The sequence below is a fragment of the Lepidochelys olivacea genome (genome assembly GCF_965140295.1).
Source record: "Lepidochelys olivacea isolate rLepOli2 genome assembly, chromosome: 4".
Lineage (NCBI taxonomy): Eukaryota > Metazoa > Chordata > Testudines > Cheloniidae > Lepidochelys > Lepidochelys olivacea.
Window position 1 is genome coordinate 113,233,720 of NC_140414.1, and position 13,024 is coordinate 113,246,743.

Genomic DNA, 13,024 nt, shown 5'->3' on the forward strand with positions numbered 1-13,024 from the left:
CGGGGCAAATGCAGGGGCTGCTGGGAAGCAGCCTGGATCACGTGGGTGCTCCGGCCTGGGCGAGAGCTAAGCCACGCCCCCTCTCACAGGCGCCCGCTTCCCCGCTGTCACAGCGCGGCCTGCGCAGAGCGCCCCGTTCTGCGTCCTCGAGCGCGCTCCGGAGGGCGGAGCCTGTCGCCTCACCTCAGTGCTCCGAGCCCCGGGAGGCGCCGGCTTGGGCGGGCCTCCCTGGCGGGGTCACGGCCGCGACCTTGGAAATCCCGCCGCCGTTGGTCACGAGCGTCCGCGAGCTCGGAGTATGCCGGGCTTTGGACAAGCACGTGGTCGAATGGCGGGCCTGGTACAAACGCCTCTCTGTGCGGACAGACAGAGAGACAGACTCAGGGGAAAGAGGGGTACACCCATCATTCCTGAGGGGTTTGGGTTGTAGGCGGGGGGCGGGGTGTTACCTTTGTATAACTGCCTACGTCTTGGAAATACAACGTATAGTCCATTTATATCTCAGTACCCTTCATTTGCCACCTTTTTAGTCTCTCCTCAGTCCTCCACTGAGCATCTCATTGTCATTTAAAAGCCTCTGTTACACTCCATGCAGCCACAGTGCAATGTACTCCTGGGGGAAATTTGTGTCACTGCGCGTGCGCAGAATTCATGTTCTCTGCAGATTTCTATGCTTCCCCACAGAAAAATGACTTCTGATGGAGAAGCACAGGGAAGCTGCAAGAGCAGTCATGCACTCCTCCCTGGCAGCATAGGCAGGTCGGTTTGGGCTCCTGAAGTGGGGGGAAGAGCAGCTGAGCAGTCATGCGTGTCAGAGAGACATTCTCTCCCTCTCGCTCGCTATTGCGGCACATTTGGCATGGAGGGACAGAGTTTCAGGGTGTTTCTGAGGAGTTAGGCATGGGGCAGGCTCTGTCCCCTCAGGCAGAGCAGAACGTAGCAGCCTGTCTTCTTAGTCAGTTGTTCCCATTGTCTTTGTGAATTCCCCCAGGAGTATAAAACAGGTGTCAAAGTTTTAAGGCTCCTTTACATTACCAGAGTGGTGTAAAGGACAGTATGACCTTATAAATTCTTATGGTGCTTTAATGATTTGAACTGGTCTACATTTTTGGACTGAAAAAGTTTCCTATCAAAATATGCTCCATGAACTGTTTGCTACTAACCATTCTGGAGATGGTCAGTAGCCAATATAAATTATGAGTTGATTCCCCAGCTCCCTTATTGCTCAGTTTCCTATGATTAAGGCTGTGAGTTTGTCATGGAGGTCACAGATTCTGGGACTTTCTGTGACTTCTGCAGCAGCTGGTGAGCTTGGCCCTGGGGCAGCCCCTGGGCAAGTTGCACAGGCTGCTGCTGGGGTAGTCTCGGGTCACCGTGCTCCCCAGCAGCAGGAGTTTGGGTGTAGGAGAGAGTAGGGGGTTGGGTCATGAGACAGGGTGAGGGATCTGGGTAGCACTTACCCTGAAGCAGCAACATCCTCCTCCCGACCAATAAGAGCTGTGGAGGCAGTGCTCGGGGCGGAGACAGCGTGCAGAGCTGCCTGGCCATGCCTCCACTGAGGAGCTGAAGGAGGGGGCTGTTGCTGCTTCCAGGGAGGCACGGAGCCAGGTAGGGAGCCTGCCAGCTGTGCCACCTCCCCAGCGGTGGTCCTGGGCTACGCAACTCCGGGCCACCCCCGTGCCAGCGGCCACAGCGCCCCTGTGCTGCTGCCCCGAGTACCCCCAAGATTTAGTCAGAGGTATATAGTACAAGTCATGAACAGGTCATGGGCCATGAATTTTTGTTTACTGCCCATGACCTGTCCATGACTTTTACTAAAAATACCCATGACTAAAACGTAGCCTTACCTATGATGTAATACTGAGCATATGGCTGCATATATTTGTTGACTAATAACTAGAAATAAAGAATCAAACTTAGCTACATTACTATTAGGCAAGGGGGTTGGGGGATTTCCTCCAATGTTCTCCACTCCCATTCTCCACCCATTATATTGTAGTTTAAATAAATTACCTAAATAATTGAAACCAGCATGATTATATTGCATTATTTTGACAATTAAAATATGCAGAATTTTAAAATATTGTGCATAGAATTTTTAATTTTTTGGCACAGAATTCCCCCAGGAGTATGTAATGGTGTATATAGTTTAATAACAATACATCTACATTGTGCCTTTCATCATGATTGATCCTAAAGTGAATTACAAACGTGGACATGAATCGGGTCACCCATCACAGATATGTAGTCACCTCCTGAGCGGAATAGAAAAGCTGTTTAACACCACTTGGCAACCCATGAAGTGAATAATAATATATTCAATCGAAGCTACTAGTACATTCTAACACCAGTCAGTCTTTATGTAGCTATAACATCATCATGCAGAAAGACGAATGCCTGTGACTTCAAACACAGCACAATAAACAAGTATGTGCGTTTTTTATTACATTAAGCAAAGATGCCAAACTTTCATTTTCCGTAGATAACCAGCCTGATATTGATTCTAGCAGAATCCAGTTCCTTAGGTGCTTTGAATGTAACCTGCAAAGAGAAAGAAATTGCTTGTAAGAGCATAATCAATCATCTTCTTCTGCCTGGAAGATTTGTTTCAAAAAGGGTCATGTTCTGCTTGTTTTTTTACATTACAAATATCAGTTAAGGATGTCATGGTCAATCTTTTCTAGTTTTGCTGAGGGCTTCTTGGGCATACCAGATTGTGGACCAAGAGATTTCTCAGTCTTTGAATATTTAACGGATACTTTTTTCTGCCCCAAGTATATTGTTAGGTGTTAGAGTTGAATGTATTAACAAAACCAAAGTTTTAAAAAGCCTGAATCAGAGTCACTGCCTCTCTCAGTTAATCAGCTTTCATTTGCATGATAACTCTATCATATATCTACAATTTCTCCTGTTGTCCAGAGAGTCTTTCAGGATAAGCACATTGGACACAATCAGAATCTCCAATGCAGTGGTTCTCAAACTGTGGGTCGGGACCCCATTTTAATGGGGTTGCTAGGGCTGGCTTAGACTTGCTGGGGCCCGGGCCAGAGCCAAAGCCCATTCCCCGCTGCCCAGGGCTGAAGCTGAAGCCTGAGCACCACCGTATAGCACCACCTCAGCCCTGGGCAGCGGGGCTCAGGTTACAGCAGGGGTCAGCAACCTGCGGCATGCGTGCCAAGGTGGCACACAAGTCGATTTTTACTGGCACGCTGCTGGCAGGCAGCAGGCTGAGCGGGGCCGGCAGCCAGGACCCCGGCTGGCAGGAGCAGGTGGATGGAACCCCAGACGGGCGGCGGGCTGAGCCGCTCAGCCTGCCGCCGGTCTGGGTTTCTGTCCACTGGCCTCACTCAGCCCACTGACGGTCTAGAGTTCTGGCCGCCAGCCCCTTGCCAGCCGGGGTCCCAGCCGCTGGCCCCGCTCAGCGCGCTGCCGGCCTGAGTGAACAGAACCCTTGGCCAGCAGCGGACTGAGCGGGGCCGGCAGCCGGGACCCCGGCTGGCAGGAGTCAACAGAACCCCAGACTGACAGCGGGTGAGCCGCTGCTGGTCTGGGGTCCTGTCCGCCACCCAGCTCAGTCCGCTGGCAGTCTGGGGTTCTGGCCGCCAGCCCCTTGCCAGCTGGGGTCCCGGCCATCTGCCCCGCTCAGCCTGCTGCTGGCCTGGGATACCAGCCACCAGCCCCGCTCACCTCACTGCTGGTCTGGGGTTCCAGCCGCCCGGCACCCTGCCAGCCAGGGTCCGAGCCTCTGGCCTTGCTCAGCCCTCCTGCCGGTTTGGGGTACCAGCAGCCAGCCAAGCACTCTGCAGCCCTTATCAAAAATTACACTACAATTAGCTTAAAAACTTGAAAACTTAAAAACGTATATTACAGTAATCGTTAAAAAATGTATAATGTTAATAAATACATAGGTTTGATGAAACAAAGTGGTTGTACTTATGTGCCTGTGCTTAATTTGTGTTTTGGATGATTTACCTTCTAAAAAAATCTCACATGTCTCGCACCCCCAGGGGTGCGTGCACCCTAGGTTAAGAACCACTGTACTAAAGTGATAAGATCTGCATTTTAATTTAATTTTAAATGAAGCTTCTTAAACATTTTTAAAACCTTGTTTACCTTACATACAACAATAGTTTAGTTCTATAATATAGACTTACAGAGAGAGACCTTCTAAAAATGTTAAAATGTATTACCGGTGCACGAAACCTTAAGTTAGAGTGAATAAATGAAGACTCAGCACACAACTTCTGAAAGGTTGCCAACCCCTGGGTTACAGGCTCCCTGCTGGGGTTGAAGCCCTTGGGCTTCGTCTTTGGCCTTCCTGCTCAGGGTAGCGGGGATCAGGGGTTGGCTCAGGCTTCAGTCCTCCCTCCTGGGGTCCTGAAGTAATTTTTGTTGTCAGAAGGGGGTCGCGGTGCAATGAAGTTTGAGAACCCCTGCTCTATGTAACAAGCAGCCCTCCTCTCCCAATGCCCTTTTTTGAGGAAAAAAACAAACCAACCCATTCAGACTTTTGTTTTGCATCATTACAAAGCAAAATAATGGAATAAGCTGAATTTTCAATTTTGGATATTTAAAAGGACAAGCATTTGTGGTATGTGAAGAAGACATAGTTGTCATCCTAAACATTGTGTCCTTCTCAACCAGATACAAATGTTTTCAAGGACAGAACTGGTATGTAGTACAATACTTCGGACGTTGGGAAGCAGTATTTGCCAAATCCTGCTAATATTGAAGCCAGTGGGAATTTGCTTGGATGAGAGCAGGATAGGAGCCATATTCTGCAAGGCTAAAATTCAACAAAATGTAGAGGAACCACACATGGCCCTACATACTACTTAAGGTCCCTTCAGTCTTGCATCAAGGGCTCCACATATGTGCAAGAGGTCTGCCAAAGTCTACTAATTGGGGACCAAGGCCTTAGACTGTAGTCTGATTAGGGCAGGAAGCCCACTGTAAAGTGTCATGCATTTCTATTGGTCTACATACATGACAGATAACATTGAACGCCATTACCTAATACAACTCTTAATTACAATGCGATAGAAACATATATTAAACAATCATTTTAACTCCATTATTAAAAATGGCAATGGCAATTAAATTGGTACTGTCCTGCCATATGTTTTATTCAAGTTCAGGTTTGAAAGCATAAGTAAAAACAATAATATGCTTTATGTGAGCTGTTCAAGGCAGCTACTATGTCTTCCTATGTGTGTATGCCTAACATACTATATGCTTGAGCATAGTGCAGATATGTAATAATTAATAGTAATAAAATGTACCAAGGATTTCAGCCCATGCAATGTCTTTTTTATTGTAATTTCTATGATTCTGTGATTATGGTTAATAACTAATAACATGATAATGTGCACTTCTATAGAGATGTGACAAATGTTCTCAAAACACTTTACTAGAATTAATTAATGAAGCTTTACAACTTATTCCAGTTTGACTGATGGGTTCCTGGGGCACAGCAAAGTTAAGTGATGTGCCAGACTTGACATGGGAAGTCTACAGAAGAATAAAATCCAGAAAACCTGAAGGCTCCAGCCCCGCCCGGGCGGCTCCTCCTCCCCCCGCGGAGGCTGAGCTCCTCCAGGAAGCAGGATCTACCTAGTCCCCGTGGCCGGATTCCCCAGGCGGCCGCGCGCTCGGGCTGCCCTGCCCTGCCCTGGGCACCGACCCGCCGCAGCAAGTTCCGCTCTCGGCACCGAGCCGCCGCGCGCCGTCACCGGCGGCATCCGCGACGCCCATGGGAGCAGCTGGCGCCTGAGCCCCATCGGAACCATGTGGTACCCAGCGGAGCCCCGGGCCGTGCCCCACGGGGGCCTCCTCCTGCTCTGGCTGCTGGTGAGCCCGCCTCCCCCCACTCCCCGGACACCGGCCGCCACCCCGCTGCGGCGCTGGCCGGGACCTGCCGCCGGGAGCACCCTGGGAGGGGCTGCCAGCTCCTTTGCCCCGCAGCAGGCACATCCTCCGCTGCCAGCCCCGGAAGCTATGCAGGACCCCGCTGTGCTCTGCAGTATGCCCCGTTCCTCCCAGCACACCCCTCGGTGCACCCCTCAGCGCACTCCCAATGCTCCCCCCAGCACACGCCCTCTATGCCTCCATCCACCCCAGCACACCTCTCCATCCACCCCAGCACACTCCCAATACATCTCTCCATCCCAATACACCCTCCATCCACCACAACACTCCCTATATACTTGTCCATTCCCATACACCTCTCCACCCACCCCAATATGTTGCTAATACACCCTTCCACACTTCTCCATCCACCCCAGCACACACCCAGTACACACCTCTGTCCACCTTAATATGCTCCTAGTACAGTCCTCTGATCCAATACATGCCTCAATCCACCTCAACACAGTTCCAATACCTCCATCCCTCTACCCACTCCAACCCATTGCTAATGCACTCCTGCACCCTAGTACCCCCTCTGTCCACCCCAGCACACTTCCCGTGTAACCCCCCATCCCCGTACATCCATCCATCCATCCATCCACTCCATCACACTTCCAGGACAACACCAAACAAGAAGAATCCCACTATTTTCCATGGGACTATATTAACCTGAATCATAGAAATATAAGGCTGGAAGGGACCTCAAGAAGTCATCAAGTCCAGTCCCCAGCATAGAGGCAGGACCAAGTAAACCTAGACCATCTGTGACAGGTGTTTGTGCAACCTGTTCATAAAAGCCTCCAAAAATGAGGATTCTACAACCTCCCGTAGAAGACCATTTCAGAGATTGACTATCCTTATAGTTAGAAAGTTTTTCCTAATATCTAATCTAAATCTTCCTTGCTGCAGATTAAACCCATTACTTCTTGTCCTACTTCAGTGGACATGAAGAACAATTGATCACAATCTTCTTTATAACATCCCTCAACATATTTGAAGACTGTTACCAGTCCCTCCTCTGAGTGTTTCTCAAGGCTAAATATGCCCAGTTGTTTTAATCTTTCCTTATAAATCAGGTTTTCTAAACCTTTTATCATTTTTGTTGCTCTTCTCTGGACTCTCTGCTGTTTGTCCACATCTTTCTTAAAGTGTGTTGTCCAGAATTGGACACAGTAGTTCAGCTGTGCCTAGTAGAGTAGTCTTGCATACAACACTCCTGTTAATACACCCCAGAATGATATTAGTCTTTTTTGCAACTGCCTCATATTGTTAACTCATTTTCAGTTTGTGATTCACTATAACCCTCAGATCCTTTTCAGCTCTGCTACTATCTAGACAGTTATTCCCCATTTTTCAGTTGACATGATTTGTTCTTGACAAATCCCTGTTGACCATTGCTTAAAACCCTGTTTATCCTCTGGGACAGGGGTTCTCAGACTTCCTTCCACCACGACCCCCTTCTAACAACAAAAATTACTTCATGACCCCAGGAGGGGGGGAACTGAAGCCTGAGCCTGCCCAAGCCCCACTTCCCTGGGAGGGGGCGGAGGGAGAGAGGAAGCCTGAACCCTATTGCTCCAGGCAGGGGGACCAAAGCTGAAGCTCAAGGGCTTCAGCCCCTAGTCAGGGGGCCTGCAACCTGAGCCCTGCTGCCCAGGGCTGAAGCCCTAGCACTTTGGCTTCGGCCCTGAGGAGTGGGGCTCAGGCTTCAGTCCCAGGCCCCAACAAGTCTAAGCCAACCTGATGACCCCATTCAAAGGGGGTCGTGACCCACTTTGGGGTCCCGATCCACAGTTTGAGAACCATTTCTCTAGGTGCTTATAAAGTGACTGTTTAATAATTTGTTGCAGTATCTTTCCAAGTATCAAAGTTAGGTCGACTAGTCTATAATTCCCAGGTCCTCTTTGTTCCCCTTTTTAAAGATAGTTACTTTGTTTGCCACTCTCCAGTCCTCTGGGACTTCACCCAATTCTCTAGGAGTTCTTGAAGATAATTACTAAGGGTTCTGAGACTGCTTCAGCTAGTTCCTTAAGTACCCTAGGATGGATTTCATCAGGCCCTGCCAACTTCGAATACATCTAACTTATCTGAATCTTCTTTAACCGGTTCTCCTATTTTGATTAAGGATAGTGTGTGAGAGTAAAAGTTGGAGAGTTGATAACTGGGCCATTAATCTGGTAATATATACTTAACGAAGACTACATGGGCAAGATTTTCACAAGATTTTCCGCACCTACAGTCAAAGCCACATTTTCAAATAGATCAGTGTTGGAAAAACATCAGCATCACTCTGGAAGCTGCTGTATCCTGAGTGCTTTTGAAAATCTGCCTTTATGTAGGTGCCTAAATAGGAGCTTTCCAAATCTGGCCCCAATTGTGGGTTCAAGCACCTGAACATCTGGACCATACCTTTTTAAAAAATTTAGCCTCAGATTTCTAAATTCTTGTGTCCTTATGTAAGCAACATACATAACTCTTATTGACGTCATTTTAAAATGATTGTATGTAATTATTTTTTTACACATAAAAAAGGAAAGAAACTTCTCCTGGTTTCTTCTCTTATATTATATTCAGATTATTACATATTTTCTGCCTGCACCACCCATACAGAAAGGGCTGTGTTTACCTCTGCAGCATAGTCTTAGGTCAGGCTTTAGATTACCATCTTTGTCTCTGACAACAAAAGAGTTACAAATTGTGAAGCGGGAAATGTCACATTGATTAACTCTGTGGCAATACTGATCTTTAAAATGTAACCCTTTGAAGAGGATCCTCTTCATTTTGGCCAGACATATTTATTTCCTCTTATAGAAACTAGGGGTTACTCACTATTTCTCAGTGTACATTATTGATCTAAGAAGTGATGAGTCATACCGTTAATGCATTAGAAAACTTTGTACAGTAGATGCCATTAAAAACTCAACGTTTTCCATTCCAGAGGGATTGTGGTACTGTGGTATCTTCTTTTACATGTAAAACTATACTATCTTTACTGTAGGTACCCAGGTGGTGGTAAATAATGAGTTTTTAATGGCACCCACTATACAAATTAACTTAAAGCGGCATAATTTCAGGACTCTGCTTTTGCTCTTTTGGCCTCCAATTTAAGTCAGTGGGGATTGTTTTGCTATTGATACTGAATGGGAGCAGGACTGGGCCCTTTGTGCTGAATTTCTCATATTGGGGCTTTTGCACATATCTTAAAATTCAGCATGGCACAGTAGAGGTCTATGGGCCATATTCAGATCTTGTGTAAACAGATGCAATTTTATTGAGGTCAGTGGAGTTTCTCCAGAGCTGAATTTGGTCCCCAATGACACGCTCATCATCCCTGATACTAATGGAATGATTTATAATAATGCCTATTCAGCCTTTTTTCTTTTTTGTTGCCTAGTATCAATGATGTTTCATAGGTTGAAAATCAACTTCCTTGCTCATCACTGGTGAACAGGAAGCTTCCCCTGAAATCTGGCATGGCAATAGAACCAATGCCATCAAATTCAGTGGAATCTAACTCCCTTCCAATTAATAAAAAGTTTGTAGCCCTTGTGGATGTTAAAATAACTATGTGAATCAGCTGTAAACTAATGCAGTGTTGTCTTCCTGAGTCTGTGTAGTGTTAGCATGTGAAATTAGCAGGACACTGTTCTGTTTTACTATTGCTGTTCCATGCTTACCCAGGTTCTTGAGTGGATAACCTCATCGAACATCTAGGACAAGCACATATTATATAATGACCTTCGATCTCACCAAGGGATATTGGCAGATTCCATAGCCAGTGCTGACTGGCAGCCTCACAGCAGCTGGAAGAATAAAGGAGCTGTGAAGCAAAGGAGCGGGGAGACTGCCAGAGGAGCTAGCAGGCTAGAGAAGGGAAGTCCTGCCAGAAAATTGGTGACAAGCTGTCCAGGCACAAAACCCCAGACAAGGGATGACTGTAACTATGGGCTGAAGAAGCCCACAAAGCCAAGTAAAGTAGGAAGGAGTTCTGGGTACAACAGGAGAAATTGGAGAGAATTGATTGTGCCTGCCTGGTTTAAGAACCCTGAGCTGGAACCCAGTGGAGTAGGTTGGCATAGGTTCACCTACTGATCCCTCAATGGAGACTTAAGCACCAAAAGGGGTCTCCAGACCAGCTAGCCTGGCCAACTATAAGGGGAAACTTGTACACCCCAGAGGTACAGAAACAAAGACTTTCATAGTCCAGAACAGGTCTATTATAGAGACTCAGACAGGAAAGGCCGACTGACCCCCCCTCCAGACTGAGCAAACTCTGTGCAACAGTTCCGTCTGACCAGAGCAGGGGAACTGACGCATTAGCACCTAAGTCTACACTGCTGCAAATAATGACTACTGTGCTTTCCAACTAGATTTCCAACTAGTAAATGCACTGCCATTCTGTATTTCATTCTTGCAATGCACTTTTGAATACTTTACAAATGTTAATTAATCCTAACAAAACTGTGATTGGGAAGTGGATTAGGTATTATCCCCACTTTACAGATGACTAATTTAAATGTTTCTGTGGTAGGAAAATTTATTTTTACAATTGTATTATAAGAAGCTGACAAAAACACAACTAAACAAAAACAAAACAAGGGTCCAAATCCTATAAATCACAATAGAAGTTTTGATGGTCTGATCCTAAAATGTGCTTAGTGGCTCATAGAGTAAGTCATTTCTTTGGTGGATAGGATCTTACCTGAGTAAGATTTGCAGGATATATCTATATGTATGTTTGTTGGTGTATGTAGTTATAAGAATTTAAACTGGTCAAATATTAGCCTAAAAATTCTAATAATTCATAGCTAGTTCCTGTATGAAAGGGCCTTCACATTTTGGGTGTCTAATACTGTATTTTACGTTTTAAAATGAGAAGAAACACATGCAATGAATCATTATTGTAAATATGTTAATCATAAAGTTTAACTCAGGCAGGTGGATATAACGTTTAAAAAAATTTTTTTCCAGAATTTTGTGCCATCATTTGGAAGGGAGACACTCCTGACAACGTCAGTTATCCCACAGTCTGACCACAGCATAGCTTATGAAGATTTTATTCATTTAAACATTTTAGAAAGAAGAGTTCTTAACGATTCTGAGGTCTCAGTTCAGTATTTATGTTCTAAGCCTTGCACGGTCACTTTGGAAGCAGTAGCCTCATCAGAGTTCAGAACTGGTGTGTTAGTGTATAAGAAGAGATGGAAGAATGAGAAGCATCTTCGTATAAGTAGAAGTCAAACAGTGCATTTGAAATTTCCAAACATCATGGTTTACAGAGATGATTATTTCATCAGACGCTCTATAATAGTGCCTACTGTGATACTATATGCATGGATCAGTCACAAACCTGTTGAGGGCTATGATGCCAAGCAGGATGAAAGCTACCTACAGGCAGTTGCCAGGAATTATACTTTGTTGGAAACAGTTCCACCTTGTGAGCGTCCATACAAAGATCACAAAGTATGTTTTAAGTGGAGCTCTGAGCACATGTGGAGGCTCCAGGCAAACAGGATACCTCAGTGCCCATATGAGACTGGTAGGTACAATTATATGTTTCCTTTTTTCAGAGAACGAAGATGGGACCAAAATGGCACATTGTATAAGTTGCTATAAAAGTGTATATTTATAGTTATTAGCAAAAATATTTTGCCAGAGGGATTTGTTTTTGGTAGCAAAATGATTAAAATCAGCGATTTAAATAGCCTTGATTTAAATCAATGCACTCTGCTTCAATGGATACAAGAATGATAGGATCGGGCCCTAAAATGGATCTCCCTTCCTCCCCCCACACAGAAGACTAGCCTTTGGATTAAGAGTGAGTATGTGAAATTTCAACCCAGAAGGAAACATTTTATGATACAGAAACAACTGAAAATAGGGTTTAGAATGCAATGTCCATCTCAGCTGCAACTGTAGTTTTGCTGTGCTACACTTTATTTATAAATAAAATCTGAAGCATCCCTCTAAATTTCCTAGAAAGGAACAGAAATGAGTTAAAACATATGTTGAGTCAGATTATGCTTTCATTTACACCCATCCGCCCCTATTGAAGACTGTGTGTGAGTACAGAAGTAAATACAGAAGGTGACCCACTATCTCAAAAAAAAAGTCTATTATCGCAGAAACTGAACAGTTTTTGCCATCTTAGGCCTTTATGGCCCAGTTCTGCCCTCAATTACATGGGTACTTCTGCCAGTGAAATCAATGGGAGTGCACTCATGTACCTAAAGATAGAATTTGTCCCTATGTAGTTTAGTATGCTCTTACTTACATTATAGTCTATAACTGTTTTGAGGCCATTATAGTGACCAAAAAGTTTGTCTCCACTATAACTGGGCATTTGCTATAATGTATTCAAAGGGTGTGGGACCCGAGAGTTGCTTCTTTTTCAGTGTGTTCCTTGGTACAGCCAACGTATGTTGTGATCCAGTGTGGCATTGGATAAGTATGCCATCACACTGGGATGCAACATGATGACATCTCATGATTTGGTTTAGCCATGATTGTTCCACAAACACAGCTTGCAGGATGCAGGATATCTCTGTAGAAATCTAGTTGACCCACCTGTCTCAGTATGTCTAGGGAAACCTACAATCTGTCAGAAGTGCCTCAGGATCCTATTGGGCAGATCTGTGTCTAACAACTGGAATTTTTGCCACATTTTGTGACCTCATTACCACTAATCCTAGCCTCAGAATAGCCATGAGAAATGGACCCCATGCTTCTTTCCCTCCTATGAGTAAGCTCTTCCTGGGCTGCAGTGTATTGTATAAAGGAGAGTTGACCTAACATTAGGGATTTGTTGTGTATTTGTGGGCTGACTAGATCATAGCATTTGTTCTATGTTACAAGATATTTCATTTAAACATTTAACAGTGTATGATTGAGGGGTGTCAATGTGAATTGACATTTCTTGGCAGACTAAGAATGATTACATTTGGCAGATGCTGTCGAGATCCTCAGTTTTCCATATGCATCAAGCGGAGAGAAAACAGGAATTGTGAAGAAGTTCAAGAGATTTCACAACAGAGAACTTGAGACAATCAGGCAGCATCAGATCGATTACCCAAAGTAAGCAAATGCAAATCATGGAAGATGAGTATATTTAATTCCT

General features: G+C 45.3%; 1 protein-coding gene across 2 annotated transcripts in view; it reads left to right on the forward strand.

Moving 5' to 3' along the window:
• The first annotated feature begins 5,608 nt into the window (after window positions 1-5,608).
• Window positions 5,609-13,024, forward strand: part of SEL1L3 (SEL1L family member 3) — a 61,581-nt gene continuing 54,165 nt past the window's right edge. For both annotated transcript variants that reach the window (XM_084625427.1, XM_084625428.1), the window contains exons 1-3: window positions 5,609-5,850; window positions 10,879-11,446; window positions 12,855-12,981. In XM_084625427.1, coding sequence (XP_084481553.1) covers window positions 5,788-5,850; window positions 10,879-11,446; window positions 12,855-12,981 — 758 coding nt within the window. In that variant the 5' untranslated portion in view covers window positions 5,609-5,787. The remainder of the gene's footprint in view (window positions 5,851-10,878; window positions 11,447-12,854; window positions 12,982-13,024) is intronic.